At 34.1% G+C, this 23,267-nt stretch overlaps 3 protein-coding genes across 8 annotated transcripts; 1 reads left to right on the top strand and 2 right to left on the bottom strand.

Moving 5' to 3' along the window:
* The first annotated feature begins 684 nt into the window (after positions 1 to 684).
* LOC115707482 (myb family transcription factor EFM) lies at positions 685 to 3,862 on the top strand. Its single transcript, XM_030635461.2, has 4 exons — positions 685 to 1,518; positions 1,829 to 2,608; positions 2,739 to 2,815; positions 3,046 to 3,862. Exons 1-4 carry the CDS (start codon positions 1,257 to 1,259, stop codon positions 3,580 to 3,582), a joined length of 1,656 nt encoding a protein of 551 aa, XP_030491321.2. The 5' UTR covers positions 685 to 1,256; the 3' UTR covers positions 3,583 to 3,862.
* A 4,269-nt stretch (positions 3,863 to 8,131) lies between these two features.
* Positions 8,132 to 11,600, bottom strand: LOC115706184 (uncharacterized). Of its 6 annotated transcripts, none has more exons than XM_061108273.1 (9): positions 11,410 to 11,600; positions 10,987 to 11,085; positions 10,429 to 10,856; positions 9,695 to 9,728; positions 9,515 to 9,568; positions 9,154 to 9,222; positions 8,959 to 9,024; positions 8,800 to 8,868; positions 8,132 to 8,444 (listed from the first exon to the last, which is right to left on the bottom strand). In XM_061108273.1, exons 1-9 carry the CDS (start codon positions 11,518 to 11,520, stop codon positions 8,376 to 8,378), a joined length of 999 nt encoding a protein of 332 aa, XP_060964256.1. In that variant the 5' UTR covers positions 11,521 to 11,600; the 3' UTR covers positions 8,132 to 8,375. The 6 variants fall into 6 exon arrangements, with proteins under 6 accessions (XP_060964256.1, XP_030489598.2, XP_060964257.1 ...); XM_030633738.2 differs by having other exon boundaries at positions 9,671 to 9,728; XM_061108274.1 differs by having other exon boundaries at positions 8,132 to 8,441; positions 11,410 to 11,599.
* Positions 11,601 to 17,966: 6,366 nt separating this feature from the next.
* On the bottom strand, positions 17,967 to 20,451 carry LOC115706185 (DELLA protein SLR1). Its single transcript, XM_030633743.2, has one exon. The coding sequence runs from the start codon at positions 19,689 to 19,691 to the stop codon at positions 18,075 to 18,077; it is 1,617 nt and encodes a 538-aa protein (XP_030489603.1). The 5' UTR covers positions 19,692 to 20,451; the 3' UTR covers positions 17,967 to 18,074.
* Between the last annotated feature and the right edge of the window lie 2,816 nt (positions 20,452 to 23,267).

The raw sequence follows: 23,267 nt of genomic DNA on the forward strand, positions 1-23,267 counted from the left end.
TTACATATTATATTAATTAATTAGTATCAATAATATAGATATCTATAGAGTACTTTGTTAATACATGAAGACATTAATAACTACACTTAATTGGCTGTAAACGTGTCCAACATCTAGGACCTATGCCGGTGATATGGAGGTTTTTGCATTTTACACACTTGCGTTTAATCACAACCATAGAATCCAGCTCTCTTTTTGACCCTTTTGTGGGCTACCAATAATTTTCACCATTTAATGTTTAAAAGCATGTATGTGTATGTGCATTTATATGTTACATATTTGTTATATGTAAATATATAAATCATCTTAATTATCCATTTTTGGAGGTGGGATTTTTTCTGTACCATGCATTTCTATAACTATATAACAAAAAAAAGGAATTAATGTAATATAATGTATGGCACATAGAATTACAATGGTTATATGTAACAGAAGCAAATATTGAAATTAAGAAGATTATGAAAGAGTATCTACATAGGTTTTATAGCTGGTAATGATTCTAGTGACCCCAAAAAAGAAAAGTAAAGAGGAAGAAGAAAAAATAAATAAAGAAAAGTACCAACAACAGTAACAAGAAGAATCATCTTTTATTTTTGTGAAATTTGAACTTGTATTACCCTAAAGCCCCCCACAAAAAATAAAAATTATATATATAAATTCAAGCAGGTCCTAAGCACATGACCCTCTGGTGTCAGACTCCTCCTGATTCTCTCTCTCTCTCTCTCTCTCTCTCTCTCTCTCTCTCTCTCTCTCTCTCTCTCTCTCTCTCTCTCTCTCTCATTTTTGGCTTTATTGTTTGCAAGAAGTTACCATCCTTCTTTATCACCTCTCTCTTTCATACTTTTTCTTTTCTTCTCTCTCTCCTTTATTCCCTTTGAACTCACCCCTAAAAAGAAGACGATCCTCCCACGATCCTCATTGTGTTCACAAACAACAGACTCTTCCTTTCTCTCTCTCTCTCTATCCTTTGGAAAGAAGCCAAACACTGTCTTTTAGGTGCCCTTGTTTGTTCCCACAATATCCCCTGTTTTGTTAACTTATATTATTATTATTTTGGGTTTTCATGTTTTTCTTTCACATGAAACATTAGTACCATTACTACCACCACCACGATCATCATCAATAATCTCTGAAACAACAGTGTTTTGATCATTATATAATTAATCTTTATCCATATAAATATTAATTGTGGGAGTATATAGGAGTGTTTATAATAATTATTAAGAGAGATTAATTGTACTAGCTAATTAATAATCATGATGGCATCGCCTTCGGAGCTCTCGTTGGAATGTAAGCCAGCTCACAGCTATTCAATGCTCCTAAAATCATTCGGAGAACACCAACACCAACAACATCATCATCTTCAGCAACAGCAACAGCAACAGCAACAGCACCAGGTACCTCAGCACGATCACACCCACAAACTTGAAGACTATCTTAATCGCCTAGAGGAAGAACGTCTCAAAATCGATGCCTTCAAGCGCGAGCTCCCGCTTTGCATGCAACTTCTCACCAATGGTATATTTATATATTCAATTTGATCTACATCTACATATGCATTGTTTAATTTTATTACCATAGATATATGAAATATATTGAAGAAATGTTTTTATTTCCTTTTTTTGGCACCATTATTATTATTTGAGAGCGTTACAACTAAATATATCTATATAAATATTTATCACTTCACTCTTCTAATTAGAGAAAATTCTTATAATATGATTACAGTAACTAATTTATAATGAAATGGAAGGTTTGAATAATCTGGATATATATATATATATATGAAACTTTTCATCTTCTCATGATAAATTTGGTAATATTATAGCTGTGGAAGCTTCAAGGCAACAACTACAAACGTATAGAGCAAACCAAGGGCCAATAAGGCCAGTTCTAGAAGAATTCATACCATTAAAGACTTCAAGCTCTGAAGGCTCAGCAGATCAAAAAATCACAAACGCACCTGATAATAAGGCGAATTGGATGACGTCAGCCCAACTATGGAGCCAAACTAGTAGTAACGATGGAAGCAAGCCACAACCCACAAACAACATCAACAACAGCACTAATAATAATAGTGTAACTACAAAAGAAGGTGATATTAGCTTCAACGTAGTGAGCAGTAGTCCAAAGCTGGCTCTAGATAACAAGTTGTCTCAGAGGCTTAATGGCCCAGCTGGTGCTTTTCTTCCGTTCTCCAAAGACAATATTAACAGCCGTACAAACAACCAGAGTTTTAGGCCGCTGCCTGAGCTCGCTCTTTCTGCTTCCGTGGCGGATCAGAAAGACATTATTGTTGGGGAGGAGAATCACAAGTGCAGTTCGGAGGCTGAGAGGAGAGAAAACTCAGGCAATAATAATGGAAATTGTGGCGGAGTGATTGTTGAAATGGGGAAAGGAGGAGTGGCTGGAAATAATAACTGTAGTAATATTAACGGATCAGATCATCATCATCAAGGTGTACAAACAATTAATACTAATAATACTAATAATAATTCCAGCTCTACTTCAAATAATAATCAAGCTCATCGAAAGGCAAGGAGGTGTTGGTCTCCGGATTTGCACCGAAGATTTGTTAATGCTCTTCAGATGCTTGGTGGGTCTCAAGGTAAATATTAATATTAGTTTAATTAATCTTTTTTATAATTTATTATTGATATCCTTAGCTTTTTTAGTATTACCATCACATAAATTATCAATAATTAAAGTTAGTTATTATTCTACTGTGATGGAAACAGTTGCCACTCCAAAACAGATCAGAGAGCTCATGAAGGTTGACGGTTTGACCAATGATGAAGTTAAAAGCCATTTGCAGGTACTATATATGATTTCTCTCTCTCATGCAACAAAATAATATATTCATGGTAAGAAAAACAAAAAAGAAAAGAAAAATACAAAAAGAAAAAGGAAAAAGAAAAGCGTTTGTTTGATGTACCGTTTCAAAAGAAAAACTCAGGGAGACAACGTCCCATTCTGACAATACAAAATCATATATCAGTGATTTTGTTTCGTTTTTTTCTAATATAATTATATTTATTTATACAGAAATACAGGCTCCACACCAGAAGACCGAGTCCGAGCCCACAAGCAGCAGGGGCTCCAGCGCCGCAGCTGGTGGTACTAGGAAGCATCTGGGTCCCACCAGAGTACGCAGCCGCCGCAGCACACAGTGGGGCCCAAACAACCCTCTACAGTTCTCACGCGGCTTCCCACGCGCCGCCGCCTCACTACTGCGCGTCTCCCGTGCCTCAAGACTTCTACGCCTCGCAAGCTCATCACCAAGCTCAGGCTCAGGCTCAGGCTCAGGCACAGGGGGTGCCTCACCACCAGTTACACCACCATCACGCGCTCCACCACCAGCTTCAAATGTACAAGGCCACGTCACAGACGCACAGCTCGCCGGAGACTGACGGCCGAGGGGCTGCTGGCGGTGATCGGTCGGAGAGCATCGAAGACGGCAAGTCAGAGAGCAGCAGCTGGAAAGGCGAGAGCGGCGACAATGGAGGGGAGAGAAAAGGGTTGGCGGCGCTGAGGGAAGAAGGGGAAGAGAGCAATGGAAGTGAGATCACTCTCAAGTTCTGATTTGAGGTATAGAGTATAACTAGTGTTAGGATGATAATGGGTCTTGTGTGTTAATTTCTCATGATTGCCCTTTAATGATCTAATTTTATTCTTGATATATATATATATTATTATTTAGTTAGTTAGTAGAGATCATATGGTACGTATACCAAAAGAGCATAACGGCAACTAAGAATGTCTATTTGTTTTGTTATAAATTCATCTTTTATGTCTCATAAGATGATTATCCTTATTTGAGGAAAAATTATTCAAAATTTTAATATTATTATTATCATTGAAATTTTCTTCAGTACTTTTGCTATTTGGACATACCTTCATTGTTTGTATATGCCAATTATGTCTCTATAACTAATTTGATATAAAACGGCACATTATTATCCTATATATATACATATATTATAAAATTGAGTAAATATATGCCCTCAAAGGAACGGTGTGATTTTATTCACAAGAGAAAGAAAACACTATTAAAAGCGTACATATGTTGTTAGTTATTAGTAAATCACACTGTGGATGAATGTATATATGTTACTGTATGTATATGAGTATATCCCATTTATATGGCCACACGGTATGTATGAATATCGTACGTGTATATGTATATCCCATATGGCCACATGGTAACATGGTAAGTAAAAATGTTTTACGTGACTTTGAACCATCCACCGACACGATTACAATAAAAAAATAAATATTAATTATACAGAAAAAAGAAAGTTAGCGATAATTGATCATATAATAAAGATGAGATCGATTGGAAGTCCTAGATAATTAATTTATTGGAGGAACTGAATAAAAACTAGGAGAAAGGGGCACCGAAAGTGAGCCTGACCTGAATGAATGAATCTCTTTCCCTCTCGTTACTACCATCCCATGCCTACTTTCTTACTTGCTTTTTTCCTTTCTTTTTGTTTACATGCCCACTTGACTCTCTAATTTCGTACCATTTTTCTCTTAATTAACCCCATTTTGTCCCGCTCACCATTCTCTTTTCTTTTCTTCTAATTTATAAAAAGAGTTTAATCTGAAAACTCACAATAAAAATAATAAAAAGTCCTCAATTATATTATCTAAAATAAATGATGAAAGAGAAGCTCATTTATGTGTTAATATTTATGTGGATGAAGATTTAGTCGAGTGATGGGATAACAGCAGTCCTGGATATTGTTGTGCCTTCGTGGGCTTCGCTCTTTATTTGTTTTTTGAGTTTTGTATGGTTTTTAGTTGGAACAATATGCATGTTGTGTTCGTGTCCTTTTTGGACCTTGGCTTATGCTTGTCTGATCTTTTCTTTGAATATATATATATATAGGTCACATATATGTGGTTTTATTGATTCGGTATGGAGTATCATTCTCTAATTGTAAGATTTTTTAAAAGCTAACTATTGTTCTTGTTGTCCATTTGGGGATCGATTGGTCTTTTCTATCACCTCTATGGTGTTTGTGCCTGCCCAATATACATGTTCTATGTTCTTGGTTTATATATCTGCTCCTCTCTTTAAAGCATTTTTTTCTTTTTTCTCTATTGTAAGCATAATTACTTGATCTGTATAGGTTTTGTCGCTTCTAGTTTTAACCATTGAATGATATACGTAATAGAGGTGCACATATGGTTGGATTAAAGATATTTTAATGGGTTAATAACCTAATAACTACGTTTAGATAAGTTATAAATTATTAACTTTTTTCATTGTACAACCCAACCCTACTTAATACAATAATATAGAGGGTGAGTTGAATTAGATTCATCAGAGATAATTATTTTAGACTTTAATATTTATATTACAAACTTGATAAAATTATTTAACTTAGTGCATACACAAAAAAAAACGATGCATATAAATATATATATACATATATGCGTGTAATATAATGCTTAAAAGAAAGTTAAGGTGGTAGTGATATCATTGTGTGAGTAGCAAAGTTAGTAATAATGATTGATTCTCACATTAATTAGCTTTGTTAGTAGAAATAGTATGATAACTATGAACTACATGTTAGTGATGTTTTTTGGTTATTATTTCACATTTTAAAGTTATCACAATATAATTTATTTATGTATGAAAATGTAATATGTATATTTATATATATTTTGTGAATGTAAAATATATTTAATGTATGAAGATGTCTCAAATTTTTAATATCTCTTAAGAAATGAGTTAGTTTGGGTTATATAGAGTTAAAGTGCGTCTAATAACCAATAATTATATGGTCTATCACTTTTTAGCTCAGTGAGTCATGACCTGCTTTTAACATAATTATTTACTACAAAAAATAGATTGAGTTGGTCGGGTTGACTTAATGGTTTGACCCATATTTTGTGCAATCCTACTAGAGGTGTTCATCCAATTTAATCTGCATTATTTTGTTCATAGTACATCTGATCCGCATTAAGTGCGAATTTTATTTTTTTGAATCCAATCTAATATGCACAATAGCTTAAAACCAATCCAATCCAATGCAATCTGCAAAAGTACGGATTGGATTGGTTATTTTGAATTTGTTATTTTTTAATATTAAATTATTTAATATTTATGAAAAAAAAAATATTTTTTTTTCATATAACTAGCAACAAAATAAAATAAATTATTGTTTTTTTTTATGTCTTTCATCAACAAACTAAAATAAATAAAATAACAAATAACAAATTCAAAGGAAGAAAAAAAATTGTATGTATAAATTAAGAAATATTTAATTTTGTTTTAAATTGTATGTAGAAAAAAAAAATTATATATAAGAATAAAATATACATTTAATATATTAAGTTTTGAAACATAATTGTATTATATATATATATATTAGACTTTTAAATAATTTTTTTCTTTACATTAAAATGTCATTTGTATATATAATTTTTTTTATAAATATGTGTAGATTAAATTAATTCGGTTACTTTTACATATTAATCAACATCTAATTCACACAAAAGAAATAACAGAGGATGAATGAAACAATATTCCCATTACTGAATCAAGAGAGTAATAGCTCTTTAATTACAATTCTATGATAGTAAGTTAGGAAAGAAATAACAGAATTCAGTTAAATAAAGTGTACAAGTTGTAACTAACTCTACTAATTGTATTCCGCTAACAAACATTCTTGCTTAACACCCTCCACAAGTTTAACTGGGAAAGGGAGACCAGACTTAGTATGTCTCTTAATAGTGCAAATCTAAAAGTATGCAAAGCCTTGATGAATATGTCATCTATTTGATCTTAAGTGCTTGACTTGAAGTTGATTGTTGAAGATCTTTTCTCGCACAAAATAAAGGTCTGGCTCAATATGTTTGGTGTGCGAGTGCAGAACAGAATTAGCAGACATTAGAACTATACTCTCGTAAACACACCACAATGTAGGAATAGGTTGCTGAGCGAAACCAACTTCAGTGAGCAAGGAGGAGCCAAACTAATTTTGTTGCAGCATTAGCAAGACTGCAGCATTCAACTTTGATTCGAACGAGTGCAACAATGTATTCTTTGACAGACTTTGTGACCAACAGATCCTAAACGATCCACAAGAATTTTGATTTGAAGAAGGTACTTATTAACAGAGAGATAACCTTTCTTGCAATATTGGAGATGGTTGGTTTACAAATTAATTTTAGTAGAAGTTTGAGTGACAAAATATACCTCTAAAGTTTTCTAAACTTGAGCTGAGATTTCAGTGGCAACGATTCGAGTGAGGACTCCATTAGACATAAAAGAGATGAGCCACCGGTATAGCAGTTGATCCTAAACTTTCCGTTCCAAGAAACTTGGATTGAATTGACCAAGAATTTGAGCTTCTTGATTGAGAAATTTTGGTGGAGGATTTACTAAATCAGAGATAAAATCATAAGGACGATGTCCTCAAATGGCAAAGAGAACCTATGGACGCCACAGAATAAAATTGTGATCGTCTAGCTTGACAGAGACTGAGAAAAGGCAACCGGAGTGAAGACTAATTTGTTGCAGGTTGAATCGCCATGAATTCAGAGAAGATGGGATGACGAACACAAAGATAACAAAAAAACAAGGCAGAACGAAGAGATGCAGAACCAATTGGTTGGAGAGAGAGAGAGAGAGAGAGAGAGAGAGAGAGAGAGAGAGAGAGAGAGTATTCTCAACTGAATCAAGAGAGTAATAGCTTTTATATTAGAATTCAGTTAAATAAAGTGTACAAACTGTAACTAACTCTACTAACTGTATTCCTAACTAACAGTCTTGCTTAATAGTACATGATAAAGATGCTTTCATAGGCAATTTCAATGAGGGAGGGTCATGGGGGTTAGGTAGGTGCAAGGAGGGACGAATTGAAATAGAATTGTGTCAATTTTTATTTTTCAAACTTCGTAGATAATTTGTTAAATTTGTTAATATTAACCCCAGAAAGTTGAAAGAATACACAAACAAATAACCCTTACAATAAAGATGAATTCTCTACTCCGTTCTGTCTACAACATGACAAGAATGATATGAGACCTCTATACTCTATAGGCTGCAGCATAGGGCTGAAGTGATTAATAATAATATAGTAGATATTTTATTAGCTATATGATTCACTTCAACTATCCAAAAAAGGTTTCAAATAAACCACTGGCGAGAAAAACAACTTCCTTGTACATTTCAAAAAGCTTCCACTTTGTTTAATAAATCTAACACTTATAAACTCTCATGTTTAAGTATATATATATACCTACTATATATCAGAAGATACAACTACTAAGCACCGCAGCAAATGTGATGGATGCCCCAAGAAAACCAAAAAATGAAATGCTGTTTCAAATTACAAGCCTTGTAAACTGAGCATGACTCAGGCATTTCCATTCGCTGTGATTCCAGCACATAGGCCTCCTGTCTTCACCTCATCAACAAGAGACTGCTTCAAGTAGAAGAGCGGAAGCATTTTTATGGGAGCAATATGAGAGTTTTAAAGAGTCTTAAGACCAAGCATATATCATATAAATAGTAGGTTCTCGAGCAAGGAGAGCGTGAATATGTATGCAAGTCAATGTCATGTTACAGGAACGACAGTATTATTACCAGAAAAACAGAGGTTTAAGAAAGATGAATAAGTACTACGAAACTAGTATGTATGCAAAATGGCATACAGATAAACGTGAGTAAAAGATCAATTATATGCGTTATCTCTCATAAGTCCTAACTACGAATAAAGCATGAACTAAGAAAAAAGTAGTATCATATATGGTACATGAGGACTCTCAGAGATGACCAACCTGAAGTTGTTTTTCCCTGGTTTTAAGTCTTTCAGTATAATCTTGTACTAGCAGAAAACATTTGTGAAGCTGCAGAAAATTAAAGAAACATCAGCACTGAATCCAATCATTGTCTGGGTAGAATTTCTCCAGCTTTATATTGATAAATATTTGAAATACCTTGGTCAACTGTGTCTTATTGTATGATGAGGTTTTCTTTACATTAATCAACGCATCTTCCAATTTCTGCATTAATCATAAAAATATTACAGGGAAATGAAAGTCACCTTGCTCATTATGAGAAAACAGAAGTGGTGAAAACACTAAATCAAAAAAGTAAAGTGATATAACTCAAGCAACAAGGATATGATTTACCTTAGACTTTTGCTGCAAGTACAAAACAGATTTTTCATTCTCTTCTAAGTTATCTTCTAACTGCAGAATCTGAAAAGTAAAGAATCTTAGATCCACAAAAACAAATCTGAGATAAAGATAACAATGTGTGTGTGTGTGTGTTTCCACTGAATTCTTAGCAGCAAAGTTTTGACTATGCATTTACTGAACAATGAAAGTGCCCTCGCTCAAGTTTTTTCCTTTTGTAGTGAAGATAAGAAAACTACCACATATCATCCAATGGTCATCAGCAAACTTTTGAAAATAATTAAGACCTCTTTCTATTGTAAGCAAACAATGTGCAATCATAATATTCTTCTACAAATCAGAATAAAACACAAACCTCTTTGTTTAGTTCTTCAAGCCTTTGACTGGATCTATACAGTTGTTCTTCTAGCTGATAAGGTAAGAATTTTGAAAAAAGAAGAAGAGAGAGCACCCTAAACAAATACATGGATGCAACTGCCTACTTAACAAGAAAATCAGAATGTTTACTTACTTGGTCATCATTTATATCACTTACAAATTCTTTACTGTGTCGATCAGCTTCAGTTGACCTGGAGAAAAAAAATGATATCATAGGGATGAACAAATGTAAATTCTAATGCCAATGCCTTAAAGTATATGATTTTCTGTCCTCTCACTCCGTATAAAGATAGAGTACCAAGAACTTTTATATGATAGAGTACTTATTTGAATTCAAAGAGGATTCAGATATCTGCATATAACAGAAATTGTTGATCTGAAAAACAAGACAGCCACATAGACCACTATTTTATAATCTCTATTTACACTCAAACATTGGGAAAAAAACATGTATTATAATCCACTTGTCAACATTGCAAGACAAACTAAAAACAAAAAGATCCTACCCAAATGATTTCCCCATCTAAAACTGAAATATCTTCCAGAGTATGTTGTATAAGAGTGGGTAAAAAGTGATCTCCCAAAACGTTTTCTTAGCTACGTGTCTAGAAGATAGTACGACAAACTGCCAGGAAGTTGAATATAAAAACTATAGTAAAAGCAGATCACTGCACTGCACAAGACTCTCTAAAAACTGTGTAAAGAAAGCCAACAGCAACAAAGAAAATGATTGCTTCACAATTGCATAAAGTAAAATATAACACCAAAGGACATTTTCTGCAAGAGATTAGTTAAGATATGCAAACATATGCTTAAGAAAAATATTGACCAACTAATAGCTTGTTACAGATCAAAATTTTGGACCGTAGAATCAACCAAGAGATACCTTACCCATTCAATTTCAAAAAAGCATCTATTTCCACAAATGTATCATGGCCATTGGCTCTATCAATATCCCTTTTCCTATAAAAGTTGAAATCACGATCTTTCTCCCAATCCTCTCTGTCATTATCTACCAGGTCTCTATCTTGAACTCGATCTCGGTCCAAGAAACTACCCTTTGCTCGTTCAAAATCATGATCTCTTTCTCTTTGCAAATCATAATCTTGAGACCGATCACGCTCTCTCGAACTTCTATCATGGTACTGCCTTCTATCACGATCATAATCCCTTTCTTTATCTCTATCTCGATCTCTTACCCGACCTCTACCCCATTCCCTGCCACTCTCAAAATTCTGTAGGAAACTGTCTCTACCAAAATTTGTTCTTCCACCTCTGGTTCTTACACCATTTACTCTGACAACTCGTCCATCAATAGTCTGTTTCAAATGTTTCATAATAAGAAAACTACAAACACAATAAACTTCATGCACAAAATGGTTCCACTTTGCTCTAAAAGTGTATTGAAATTCAAAAAAGAAAAAAAGAAAAAAAAGAAAAAAAACCGACCTTGCCATCCATGCATTTAATGGCATCAATGACTGACCTAGGATTTGTGAAAGTAACAAAAGCATAGCATTTTCCTCTTGTACCACGATCATTAACAATCTGTAGGGCGAAGAAAAACGCATGATCGAGTCTCATTACGATATATCATGATCAAGTACTCCCATTTACAAATAAAATACATTTCATGAACACATACATATAATAACATATTAACATAGATAATGAAAAAAATTGCTACCCACTAACAAACGTAGACTGATCACTGGTTATCAACTTCTATTACAATTTCACATTATCCCATTTCCTTTGGTCATAGTTCCAGTACTTCGTTCCCGGACAATTTAAAAGGAACAAAATAGTGAGAGCAAAGAAAAACCCCAAATGCTTAAACCCTAGACTCAAATAAAAGTGTTTTCTGCTTACCTTAACAGCGTCGACAGCGCCATAGACATCGACTACTCGGCGAATAGACTCATCGGAAGCATCGTAGGGGATCCCTCCAATGTAAATCGATCTTTCGTCGTCTACTGTCATCCTATTGAAGAATCTATGCAACTCCAATTTTCATTAAGAAAAAAAATAGTCATTTGTCAAGTGTTTTTTTTTTTCTTCTATATTTTTCTTTTTTTCTTTTTACATATAATTAATAAAAGTGATATTTTTTTTTTATGTTTTATAATTTATTGAAAGTTAATTTATAAATGATTTATATGTTTTAATATTATTGATCTCTTATTATTTTTTTATTAATTTATAATTGTATTTCTATTATTTTAGTTATTTTATTGTTGTTTTATAGTTGTTTTAATATTATTTTTAATTTTTACTAACTCAAAAAAGAAAACAAAAAATAAAAAATTAAAAGAATAATACTACAAAAAAGATAAATCATGTTGTCAAAATTAAGTAAAAAAGATTCTTAATACAAACATATTAAGGAGTTGATATTATTTTACTTTTTGCAATTAGATCAATATTTTATTATTTTTTAGTTATTTTGTAATTATATTTTTGTTGTTTTATAACTAATTTTAGTTGTTTGTTAAGTTGTTCTATGATTGTTTTTTAGTTATTTTTTTTATTTTACTGAAACACAATATTTTTGAGATTTTAAAATTTTACACACAATATTTTTGTAAAGTTTGTACAGTAAAAATGTAAAACACTCTGCGTGTAGGTATTTTTGTAAACTTTTCCTAATTTTACAGTATTTTTGTAAGTTCTCATTTGATTTGTGTGGGAATGTTCAAGTTTGTGTAGCAACTAAATGTTGGAGCTACAAATTTAGTTTTGAAAAAAAAAATTACTAGAAAAAAATAATGGGTATTGGCTAGAATGTTGAAGACTTTATTTAATTAACTAAACTAGAGACAATTTACTTCAATTTACACCACACTACCACTACCCACAAAATCCAATTGTTCAACATTAAAGACTTTAATCACACTGAATCTTTTAGATTTCTTTCTCTAATTATTTCCTTGGTGTTCTATTAACAACATTTCATTTAATTAATTATTTTTGCACATTTTTTTTTTCCTTGAATTTGTTCTATTCTTTTTCAATGCTAAACTTGAAAAATATTAATAAGTAAAATTACACAAAACACAACTAAAAATATTTTAAAATCCTAACTAAAAATAGGACTAATTAAGTCCTAACAACTTGCAAGCTTGAAGATATATAGGATATATCTTTGAAGATATCAAACTCGTGACCTTTGGTCAGGATATGCAAACAGTTGTGCATTGGACACTGGTCGGATGGTGCCATTCACCCTGGACGGAGTATTCTTCTGTTTGGAAAGTAACATCTGTCTGGCAAGCCTAATCCACTTGGAGTAGTGTGAGGTTTGGAGCCTTTATTAAGCATATTGTTCTACGTGATCGGATGATCTGATCAGGAAGCTCGTTCACCTTACAGAAAGTGCATTGTTGGAACATGCTATTTTCCTTTTGCGAACTTACTAGTCAAACACTCTCTGTGAGATGGCTCTTTGTCCATGCATCATACTGTTTGGATGATCTTCCACGTGATCTCTTTTGTGACAGTTAATAGTCCAGTGATTTGTAAGAGAAAATACTGGGTAAGCTATGCAATCTCACATCACCTAGGGAAGGTCAAGTTGGATGATTTTGAGACTTTGTAGGTATGGGACTACACAGTTAAAGAGGACTTAAATGGATTGATTGGTACTACCAATATCAACAAGGTGCATCTTATTTTTTGGTAACCCATCACGAAAGAACTCCACGGTTGAGTGTGCTTGACTTGGGATAATGTCACGATGGGTGACGACCTCTTGGGAAGTTTTCCTAGGAAGTGTACGAGTGAGGACAAAGTACGTTAGAAACACTCGTGTTGGTTTGTAGGGTCAGTCGTCATTCCAAGAAGCAGCCAGATTGACGTACTCGTGTAAAGAGTCATCATTCCATGGGTGTAAGGACCTAATGGAAGCTTGAAGTGGGGACGTTACAAATGGTATCAAAACCTTAACCCAACTAGAAGTGTGGTCAACGAGGACGTCGGATCTCGTAGGGGGTGATTGTGATAGTCAGTAGTTCCGTAATCCGTAAGGGAAAATTCCAGGTAAGTTGTGCAATCCCACATCGCCTAGGGACAGTCCAGTGGGATGATTCTGAGAATGTGTAGGTATGAGACTACACAGTTGAAAAGGGCTTAAATGGATTGCTTGGTACTATATGTATCAACAAAGTGCATTTTGTTATTCGGTAGCCCATCATGAAAGAACTCCACAATGAAGCGTACTTGACCTGTGATAATTTCAGGATGAGTTACCTCCTAAGAAGTTTTCCCAGGAAGTGTGAGAGTGAGGACAAAGCACGCTGGAAATATTCGTGTTAGTTTCTAGGGCCAGTCATCAGTCCATAAAGCAGTTAGAGTGACGTACTGTGTATAAGAGCCATCATTCTGTGGGTGTAAGGGTCCAATAGAAGCCTAAAGCGGGGAACTTACAAATGGTATCAGAGCCTTGACGCAGCCGAAAGTGTGGTCGACGAGGACGTCAGACCTCGTAAGGAAGGTGATTGTGACAGTCAGTAGTCTCGTGATTCGTAAGGGAAAATACCGAGTAAGTTGTGCAATTTCACATCGCCTAGAAGGTAGAGATGTACATCAAACCGCTCAAACCGCCCGCACCGCAAAAAAAAATACGGTTTGAAATTCTTCGCGGTGCGGTTACGGTTTGAATTTTTCCCAAACCGCGCGGTGCGGTGCGGTTTGCGATTTTGAATTATTAAACCACGATTCAAACTCCACCACACCGCATGTTTTAAAATTTCAATTTTTATATTTATTTAATTAAGCCCATACATATGAGCCCAACTCAAGCCCATAAATCTTAGGGCAAAATCCATAACTCTTCACAAACCCTCTCTTCTTAGCAACAAACCCAAGCCCATACATGGGTATTGAAATTTGGAGTTGAAAGTTTGTGTTTGTTTTATTTTTAATATATTGCTGAAAATATGTTAGTTATACATTTATATTGTTGTTGGAATTTAATTAGTTTCAAGTTTGTTATTTTGATTTAGGTGTGTTGTTGAAAGTTTAAAAAGATTATTGACTTATTTTTGTTGTTATAACTTTTATTAGTCTCAAGTTTGTTGTATTTTCTTAAGTGTTTTGGAATAATTATATTAATGATAGTTTAATTATTTTATGATGATTTTAAAAGAAAATTGTGATAGTTCAAACTCGCAGAAACCGCACCGCACCGCATCATTTTTTGCGGTACGGTTTTTGCGATTATTTAGTATCGCGGTGCGGGTGCGGTTTGGAAAATTAGAAAAACCGCATGTGCGGGTTAGTTTGAAAAAATGGTTAAAAACCGCACCACTCGCACCGCGAACACCCCTACTGGAAGGTCAAGTAGGATGATTATGAGATTGTGTAGGTATGTGACTGCACAGTTGAATAGAGCTTAAATGAATTGATAAGTACTACCTATATCAACAATGTGCATCTTGTTGTTTGGTAACACATCACAAAAGAACTTCACAGTCAAGCGTGCTTGACCTGGAGTAATTTTTTTACAAAATTATTAAAAGTACAACAAGAATTTTAAGTTAGTATAATGAAATTGGCAACTCAAATAAAGCACTACACGAAAATATTAACCCTACAAGTAGTGTCAAACCAACTCATGATATAATTTATATTTTTTTATGGTAATATCACTTATATTTTAAAAAGCACGAAACAATATAAGTCCTAGCTGCATAAGTACAAATATGATTTTATATCACTTTTGAAAATGTTTCATTGTGCATTGATGAACTTGAAAGTTTTTTTCGTTTTGAAAATTAATAAATATTGGGAAGACAATTTTGTATTAGGAAACTTCCTAATTGAATCATTTTTTTGTAATTTGAAATCTTGGTTGCTCTTTGATATAGACATATAGTGTGTGAGTAAGAGAGTGTTTAGTTACTATGCATAGTCCCGAAGCTGATTTGATGTGTGGAAACTTCGAAGTAGAAGTAGGAACTAGGAAGGTTGTTCTAATTCCAACTTTGTACATGCCTTGTGTAATATTTAAAAGTGTAGCACTTATATATTTTTTTTAACAGAAAATATATACTACAACAAAATAATTGAATCCTTTCAAAAAAAAAAAAATAATGGAATGAATTCTTCAAAAATAAAAAAATAATTGAATGAAAGGTTCTTATTTATCAAAGGAAGGGAAGGGAGAGAGTAAACTCTGGTCTGTGCGGCTACACCGTGTCTAACCCGAAATATTGGAAAAGCTGCCCGGGTCAACTGGACAATGAGTCAAACTTCAACTACCAATTGACCCTTGAACATATTGAGTAGTTAAAAATTAACGGTTTTGATTAAATGAGTCCCATTATAGATCGGTACTTCTCTGCCCTCCTTCCTTTATATGTTGCTTTCATCATTTATTTATTTTCAACTCATGTCTTTTCATTTTTTTCAAGTGTATTACAACATTTCGAAACAAACTATTAAATCCTATTGACTTGCTTTATTGTATTTGTTATATTCATTTAATTTAATTTTAATGTTATGTCCTACAAATTTTAATTCAGTAATATCCGTTATTATAAAATATTGGATAGTGTAAATATATATTCACCTCTCTTCTTACCTTTTCAAAACAAAATCTCTCATTATGTACGAGTAAAAATAGACCAAATCAAATAAGATAGTTGCTTATTTTTTATTCTTTAAAACTCAACATTGTACAAGATTAAGAAAAAGAAAAGTGAAGAAGTGAGATTATGACTTGGTAAAAGAAAATTGATAGAGAGGTTTGCAATGATTTTACGATCATACGTAAGCATCAAGGGTCCACATCTTTCCTAGTCAGAAGTGGGACCCATTAGGTGGATAGGTGATTTTACGTAGCTCTTTAAGTCTCACTCATACGAAAATTGACCCAGAAAAGAAGGCAGAGATAGAAAAAAAAGGAGAGGAAGATGAGATAGATACAGTCGACACGTGGGAGAAAACTGACACGTGAATATACTGCTGCTCTCTCTAGTCATAGCGTAACTTAGGTTGAGGTGGTCCCTACTTATTTATATGTAATTTCAAATGTGGGCCACCACGCCCTCTCCAACTTGCCCATACCACCCAGCCCACAGCTCCGTAACGGGATCACGTGAAAAATGGATAAGAAACAAAACCCTCGACGTTTTGTCTGATGGCCCACTCTTCCGTTTCCTCTTCATTATTATTAATTTTATTTCTTTTTAAGAAAAAAAACATTTATTTATTTATTTTAAAATTTAAAGAAGAACATGAGTTTAATTGTATCTTTTTTAGGGATGACAGTACATTTTAGAAATTATTTTGAGGCTGAAATTTTACAGAGAAAACTGGCTGCTCTGCTGATCTGATAGTGAGTCAGGTTAAGGCTCCTTTCAAGACAGGAGGAAATGACAGCCAGATCAGTTACAGGATTGATGTATAGAGCACTCTCATGGTCATGTGATCCAACTCTGCACTCTTCCTTTTCTCTATGTTAATTATTAATATTATTTCCTTTTTTCTATTATTTTTATGTGATATAATATTGGTGGTAGAACCTAAAAATAGCTACAATAGACCATATTTGTTAACTACGCCCATCTCCGCATTATTGGGTCACAATCACAAAAGCTAGAACGTAACATAGCAATCGTGAACCTTTAAGTACTTTTATGAATTTTTAATAAACAAAGCATTAAAAAATTCATAAATGTCATATCTGGTCTTCTTTTTAATATAGAAAATAGAATTAATTAGTTTAATAATTAAGAGCACGATGGTAAGTGAAGTATACATAAACATATTTTAATAGGTCATGAAAAGCAAGGATCAATTATGCCACCCAAAAGAAACACGTAATGCTTCAAAATTATAAGTGTTTGGTAGTGCGTAGCCGTCTGTAACCAAAAATTAAAGAGATTTGAAGATGTTTCCTATGTTATAGCCCTTTGAATTAATTCCATAAATAGTAAAACATCAACTACTTGAAGGACACATCCCCCTCCTATGTGTTCCTTCTTCTTAATATAACCACCACTATTTTTATTTTTATTTATTTTATTTAAAAAATAAGAAAATTATATAATAATATAAAACAATGAACATAACACACACCACAAATCTTATCCGTTGACTACTACTAACACTACAAACTGACTGAAACTACTTCTTAAAGGAAAGAGGAGAAGGTCTAGTTTTTCTTTAATTTTCTTCCTAGCTAGAACTTATTTATATGTATATATATGTTCGGTTGGTTTCGAAATTTAACCATGATTTAATAATATCCTGGGTCCAATTTGTTGCGTATGAATGAATTAGATGATAAATTGGACAGCGACATCATATATTGACTCTAAAAAAATTATATTTTCTTCTTAAATTAAAATTAAAATGATAGCTCCATGACTAGGGGTGCAGCGCGGCCTACCAAATTAGAATATTTCTTTCTCTGCAAAAGTAAATTTCAAACGACAATATAATTATAGACTTGTAAAAAAACAATATATAATTGTGAAAAAAAAGGAGGGAAGGGGAAAAAAATTTACAACGCTGAGCTATTGTTTTCACTATTATGGTTTAATAATCCCAAGTGGGTTGTTTGGATTGGGCACGGCTCGCCAAGCCGAAGCCGCGATTAGAGGTCGGCTATGCCAGCCGAGAGTCAAGCAACCTTCCTTCTCCTCCACACAGTAACCTTCAGCAGAGAAAAGCGTGAGAAGCATGCTGGCTTGCTTGAACGCATTGGAGCCGAGATGAAGAGGCTGGAATCCAGCTTGAACAAGTCGATTCGTCCACTTAGCAAGAGGCTCGTGGCGTTCAACTCGAGCCGAGCCTTCGCAGCATACCACGTTACAAATCTCTCTCTGTAAGTACATCTCGGCTAAAGCTTTATCCGGCTGGAGAGAGCAAGCCTCGAGCGAGTCGAACATGGTGGAGTAATAGTACAGAGCCTCCGTGAAACGATCCAAAAACCCTACTTGGTTGTGATCAGCCTCTTGCTCAACCACCGTCATGATTTTCGGGTTCAGGTTTCGGATCCATTCGAGGACCATATCGATACCAGAATTCCAGCTATGATCCGACCCGAGTAGCCGATGGAGTTGCATGATTGAATTCACAGCCACGGCTTCCTTTGAGCTGACCTGAAGCATCCACGGCTTCACGTCCTCTAGACGCTCAGCCGCCACGCCGCGAAAGGCAAATCGAACGTTGACGGACTTGGCCAGATCAGCCAGCCTCAACCCAATTTCTCGAAGCGAGTCGCGGCCGTCAGGTGAAGGAGGGCCAATGCCCGTTAATCGGAGCAAAGGCGGTCCTCCGGGACGGAGAGCTAGTGCTTGTATCAACGCAGGCCATTGTAAACCGTGCATTAGGTTGAAATCGATGACGTGGACGCAATCGTGACCGTTGAAGGCCTCTAGTATGGCTTGATTAGCAGTGAAATGCGCAAATTTTAAATAAGGACAAGCCTCGTAGTAATGATAGTACAGAACCTCGTCCTCAAACGGTCCGGCGCCAATGCTTCCCCTAGGCGAGAAAATACGGCGACTAAGCGCGTCGATGAAGTACCCGGCCACTTTTCCGATTCCGCAGTTGATGTTGACGCGTTTCAGCAACGGTTGCATAGTCTCGATTAAGGAACGAGCAAATGGGAGGTCGCCCCGTTGGACGGATTCGGCGCACGTGAGAAGCATATGGACTAGTCTTATCCCGGAGTCCTCCTCCATCGCCGTAACGACCGTGAGTGGTTGCTGATTCAACTGAGGGGTAGGAGGAATGTTCTGCTGCGGCTGAGGCACACCGTGTTCGGCCGCCCATACATCGTTCCTCTCCGTCGGATTATTGATCACGAGATCGGGGAAATCTGGTAGATCGGCGGAGAGAGGGAATGGGTGGTTCAACTCAGAGAGAAGCGAGTCGACCCAGGAGGAAATATCCGAAGGGTTATAGTGTACGGTGTCGGAGGCGATGTGGTTAATTTGTGAAGCAGGCGAGTTGACCATAACGGTTTCAAGCTGCTCAAGCCGCTGAGCGACGTGCTGTAGGTCGGAGGATCGGACCTTGTAGCCGGCACCGGCGAGGAGGCCATCTATGTCGTTGGGTTTTTTAAAGGAAGTGGAAGAAGAGGAAGAGCTTCCGCTGCTGCTGCTGCTGCCGGCCGAGTTGGCAGAGTCGTACGGCCCCATGAGTTGAGAGAGTAGTGTGAGAAGAAGGTGTTTCTTGGTTTTGAGATGAGAATGTTATAATTTAGGTTCTGACTATAAGATTTGAAAAAAGAGTATGATAATTGATATTGGTTTTGATGTTTGTTCCCAAATTTGATGGGTTTGCCTAGTGTCGAGAGGCTATTTGATAGAGTAGAGTAAATAAGTAATAAGTGAGTGGAAAATAAGGAGAGAAAATAAATTAAAAGGGTTTTGAGTTAAAAAAAGAAAAATAGAGGGCCAGGGTGTTGCTTTGGTTGGGTTTGGGATTGGGACCGTAGACGTAAGCTGCTGGTCCTTATGAGGGATTGGCTCTCGGCCATGCTAATGGGAAAAAATTAGAGTAAGAAATTTGTAGCCACCCAATTCCAAACTAATTTAGTATTTGAATAATATTCTACCCCAGTTTTACTTATGTGGAGTACTAATAAGTTAAGAAATAACCATATTGTCTATCTTATATACACACATTGACACATATATTTTTTGTTTTGAAAATAATTTCTTAAAATTATTATAAATAGTTTATAAAATTAATGTGACAAATAAGAGAATAACATAGTGCAAATTAAAGCAAGAAAGTTGGAAATCCTTATGTCATATTCAACTCATTAGTCTAATTATAAAGCAATTTTTATCAATATTTTAATATACTTTCACAATCCAACTTATTAGACCAATTTTTTTTACTTTTCACTACTTTATAGAAGTTAATCTATTTAACATACTTTTCAAAAAAAAAAAAAAATCTGTTTAACATATTTAGTAAATATTGTTGCAAAGAAATATATTATAATTTAATTTTGTTATGTTTGAATTTTTAATTATATTTGTATATTAAATTTATTATATATATAATATCCATATAATATCCTTCAGAAAGATTGTTTGTTTTAGGACACCCATGTATAAATCAAAACAAGAGAGTTTTTTTATTAGTTCAGTTTAATTCTTTTGGTGTATAGTAAAATTACCTTATAATATAAGTTAATAAAAGATACATGTAAATATCGGTGACACAAGTTGAATTGTCGTTAATTTAAAGGGACCTTTCACCCTATTGGTTGGGAGATATGTTTTTTTTTTCCTTTTTTTACTCAATTTATTTATTTAAAGAAGAAAAAAACAGTTAAATCTACAACCTGACACTGGGCATTGGAAAACTGCCTTTAAACTCCTTTTCAATTATATTGTTGTAGCTTGTAAATTTTAGGTGTATAGAGATAAGTGTCTCAAGGTCAATAGAGATAAGTGTATCTTGTATGGAGTGTGGATGTGGAGGATTGTAATTGGTGTAGGTGCACATGGATCGGAGAATTGGGAGGGAGTAATATATAATTATATACTGCCATTAGTAGTTTTTATGACAATTATAGCTAAACTCCTTATTTAGTTTCAATTGTTATAGTAAGTAAAAGATTTGACCATAAAGCTCTTATTTATTGCTGCTGACTACTTATATAAAATTTTGATGGCAAATTACACAAGCAATAAATTTTATTACAATCAACTATCTATTTAAAGTATTTTACTTGATTTCAAAATAATAATAATAATAATAATAATAATAAAGTATTTTAATTCTAAAAAATCTCATAGCATTAATAAATGACAATTTTATTTAGTAATTAATTATAGTTATTAAATAAATAGTTTTGACATTTATAAAGTTGAATTGAAAAATATAGTATTATTGAAAAGAAGAATAAGTAGTTGAAATAAAGTGGCAAAAGTCTAACTAGAGATGGGTCCACTATTGTGTACGGCCATAAGTAATTTTTGCCCAATATTTTATTCTTTTTTAATCCATATAATTCAACCCTAAGCCCTAGCTGAAACACTATAAAAGGAACATGATGCTCTCATCTCATCCACTTGACACTTTGTCAACTTAATGCCTTCAACCAAACTAGCTGAGAGAGTTCCTTCCTTAGTGATTTCAAAACCTCCTTCATTGTTCTTCACTTATTCGAACCCTTAGTGATGAGTGTCATGCCCACACATTGCAAGTCAAGTACTCAATCATAGTGAGTAAGACGGTGGTAACCAAACCCGAAGGAGAGAAAAAGATCCAGGTTCAGATCTTGATAATGATCTGCTACAGAAAGGAGTCAAGGGCTAGAGATCTTGAACGGAAGGAGTCATTATATTCCGCTGCAATTAATGTAAGGTTTTCTTAAACCCTTATGTGTTTATTTCATTGTTTTAGAGAATTCATATTTAGGATGTTAATCAACATACTTGTTAGTAAATCTAGATCCTGGTAAAATATTTCCAACAAAATAAACTCAAGGTCCTAAGGATTGACAGTGGCCTTGAGTACTGCTCAAATAAGTGCAAGGGATTGTGGGCCAAAATGGGAATCCAGAAAGTCAGAGACATAGAACTGTGATCTAAACCCCTCAGCAAAATGGTGTGGCTGAGAGGATGATTACAACATTGATTGAGAGAGTTAGGTGCATGCTACTAGGAGCTAGTTTAGACATAACCTTTTGGGGAGAAGCTCTTAAAATAGCATGCTACCTAATCAATAAATTACCATCTCTGCCAAACAACTTCAAGACCCCACAAGAGTTATGGACAGGTAAACACCCAAACTTAGATCACTTAAAAGTATTTAGATGCACTACATTTGTGCATGTTGAACAAGATAAGTTACAGCCTTGAGCTTTGAGATGCATGTTTCTAGGCTACCCTAAAGGGGTTAAGGGATATAGAGTGTGGTGCATAGAACCTGGATTCAAGAAGTACTTGATTAGTAGAGATGTTATTTTTACGGAAGATGAAATGGCCATCAAAACCAAGAGCACTTCCAAATAGAGGTGTTCAAAAAATTTTTACAAATCCTACTCGATTAAACTGCCCACACTAAACCAAATAAAGCAACAAAAACACAATCTAAATAACCCAACAAAAAATTCAAATCGCTCAATGAATATATTGGATGTGTTGAATATTATTTTAACCCGCCTAAATAATCCGAATAAATTGAGTAACATATTTTTACTAAAAAAATTATGATATATTACATAAATTATGTTTAATAGTTAAACTATTTCACATTTAAAGTTTTAACTTTGTAGTGTTTAATTAAAAATTTAGACTTTATAGTTGATAATGTTAATTGTATTTGAATTTTGAAGTTGACATTTAGATTCTTACATCAATATATATATTTTCTATTTTTGAAATAATATTATTTAATACTTTATTGTTTAATTAATTTATATTTGTCTTATATTTAAGTTTTTAACATCAATTTAAGCTATAATTAATGCATTTAATCTTGAAATATATATACTATATATTTATTTTTTCTAAATCTATTTATTTGAAAACTAAAAACTAACAATAATAAAAAAGAAACACTAAAGATTAGTTTGGACGAGTTAACTCGACCAAACCGACAAAATCATTGGACGGGTTAAACTTTTTTTATTTTATAATTTGGCGGGTTACAATTAGATATTTACAACCTAAAATTTATATTGGATTGGTAAAATATACTACAACCCGACCAAACCGACTGATGTACACCCCTACTTCCATAGACAGTGA

The sequence above is a fragment of the Cannabis sativa genome, chromosome 1 (assembly GCF_029168945.1).
Source record: "Cannabis sativa cultivar Pink pepper isolate KNU-18-1 chromosome 1, ASM2916894v1, whole genome shotgun sequence".
NCBI classification, from domain to species: Eukaryota; Viridiplantae; Streptophyta; class Magnoliopsida; order Rosales; family Cannabaceae; genus Cannabis; species Cannabis sativa.

What these genes read in the sequence shown, in the direction of transcription:
- LOC115707482 (XM_030635461.2), top strand. Translation starts at nt 1,257, where the DNA reads ATGATGGCATCGCCTTCGGAGCTCTCGTTGGAATGTAAGCCAGCTCAC. An exon ending in CATGCAACTTCTCACCAATG is followed by an intron (nt 1,519 to 1,828) that starts GTATATTTATAT and finishes GTAATATTATAG; the next exon opens with CTGTGGAAGCTTCAAGGCAA. An exon ending in GATGCTTGGTGGGTCTCAAG is followed by an intron (nt 2,609 to 2,738) that starts GTAAATATTAAT and finishes TGATGGAAACAG; the next exon opens with TTGCCACTCCAAAACAGATC.
- LOC115706184 (XM_030633738.2), bottom strand. Translation starts at nt 11,520, where the DNA reads ATGACAGTAGACGACGAAAGATCGATTTACATTGGAGGGATCCCCTAC. An exon ending in TTGAAGAACTAAACAAAGAG is followed by an intron (nt 9,223 to 9,514) that starts GTTTGTGTTTTA and finishes TTTACTTTTCAG; the next exon opens with ATTCTGCAGTTAGAAGATAA. An exon ending in CCAGGGAAAAACAACTTCAG is followed by an intron (nt 8,445 to 8,799) that starts GTTGGTCATCTC and finishes TTCTACTTGAAG; the next exon opens with CAGTCTCTTGTTGATGAGGT.
- LOC115706185 (XM_030633743.2), bottom strand. Translation starts at nt 19,691, where the DNA reads ATGGGGCCGTACGACTCTGCCAACTCGGCCGGCAGCAGCAGCAGCAGC.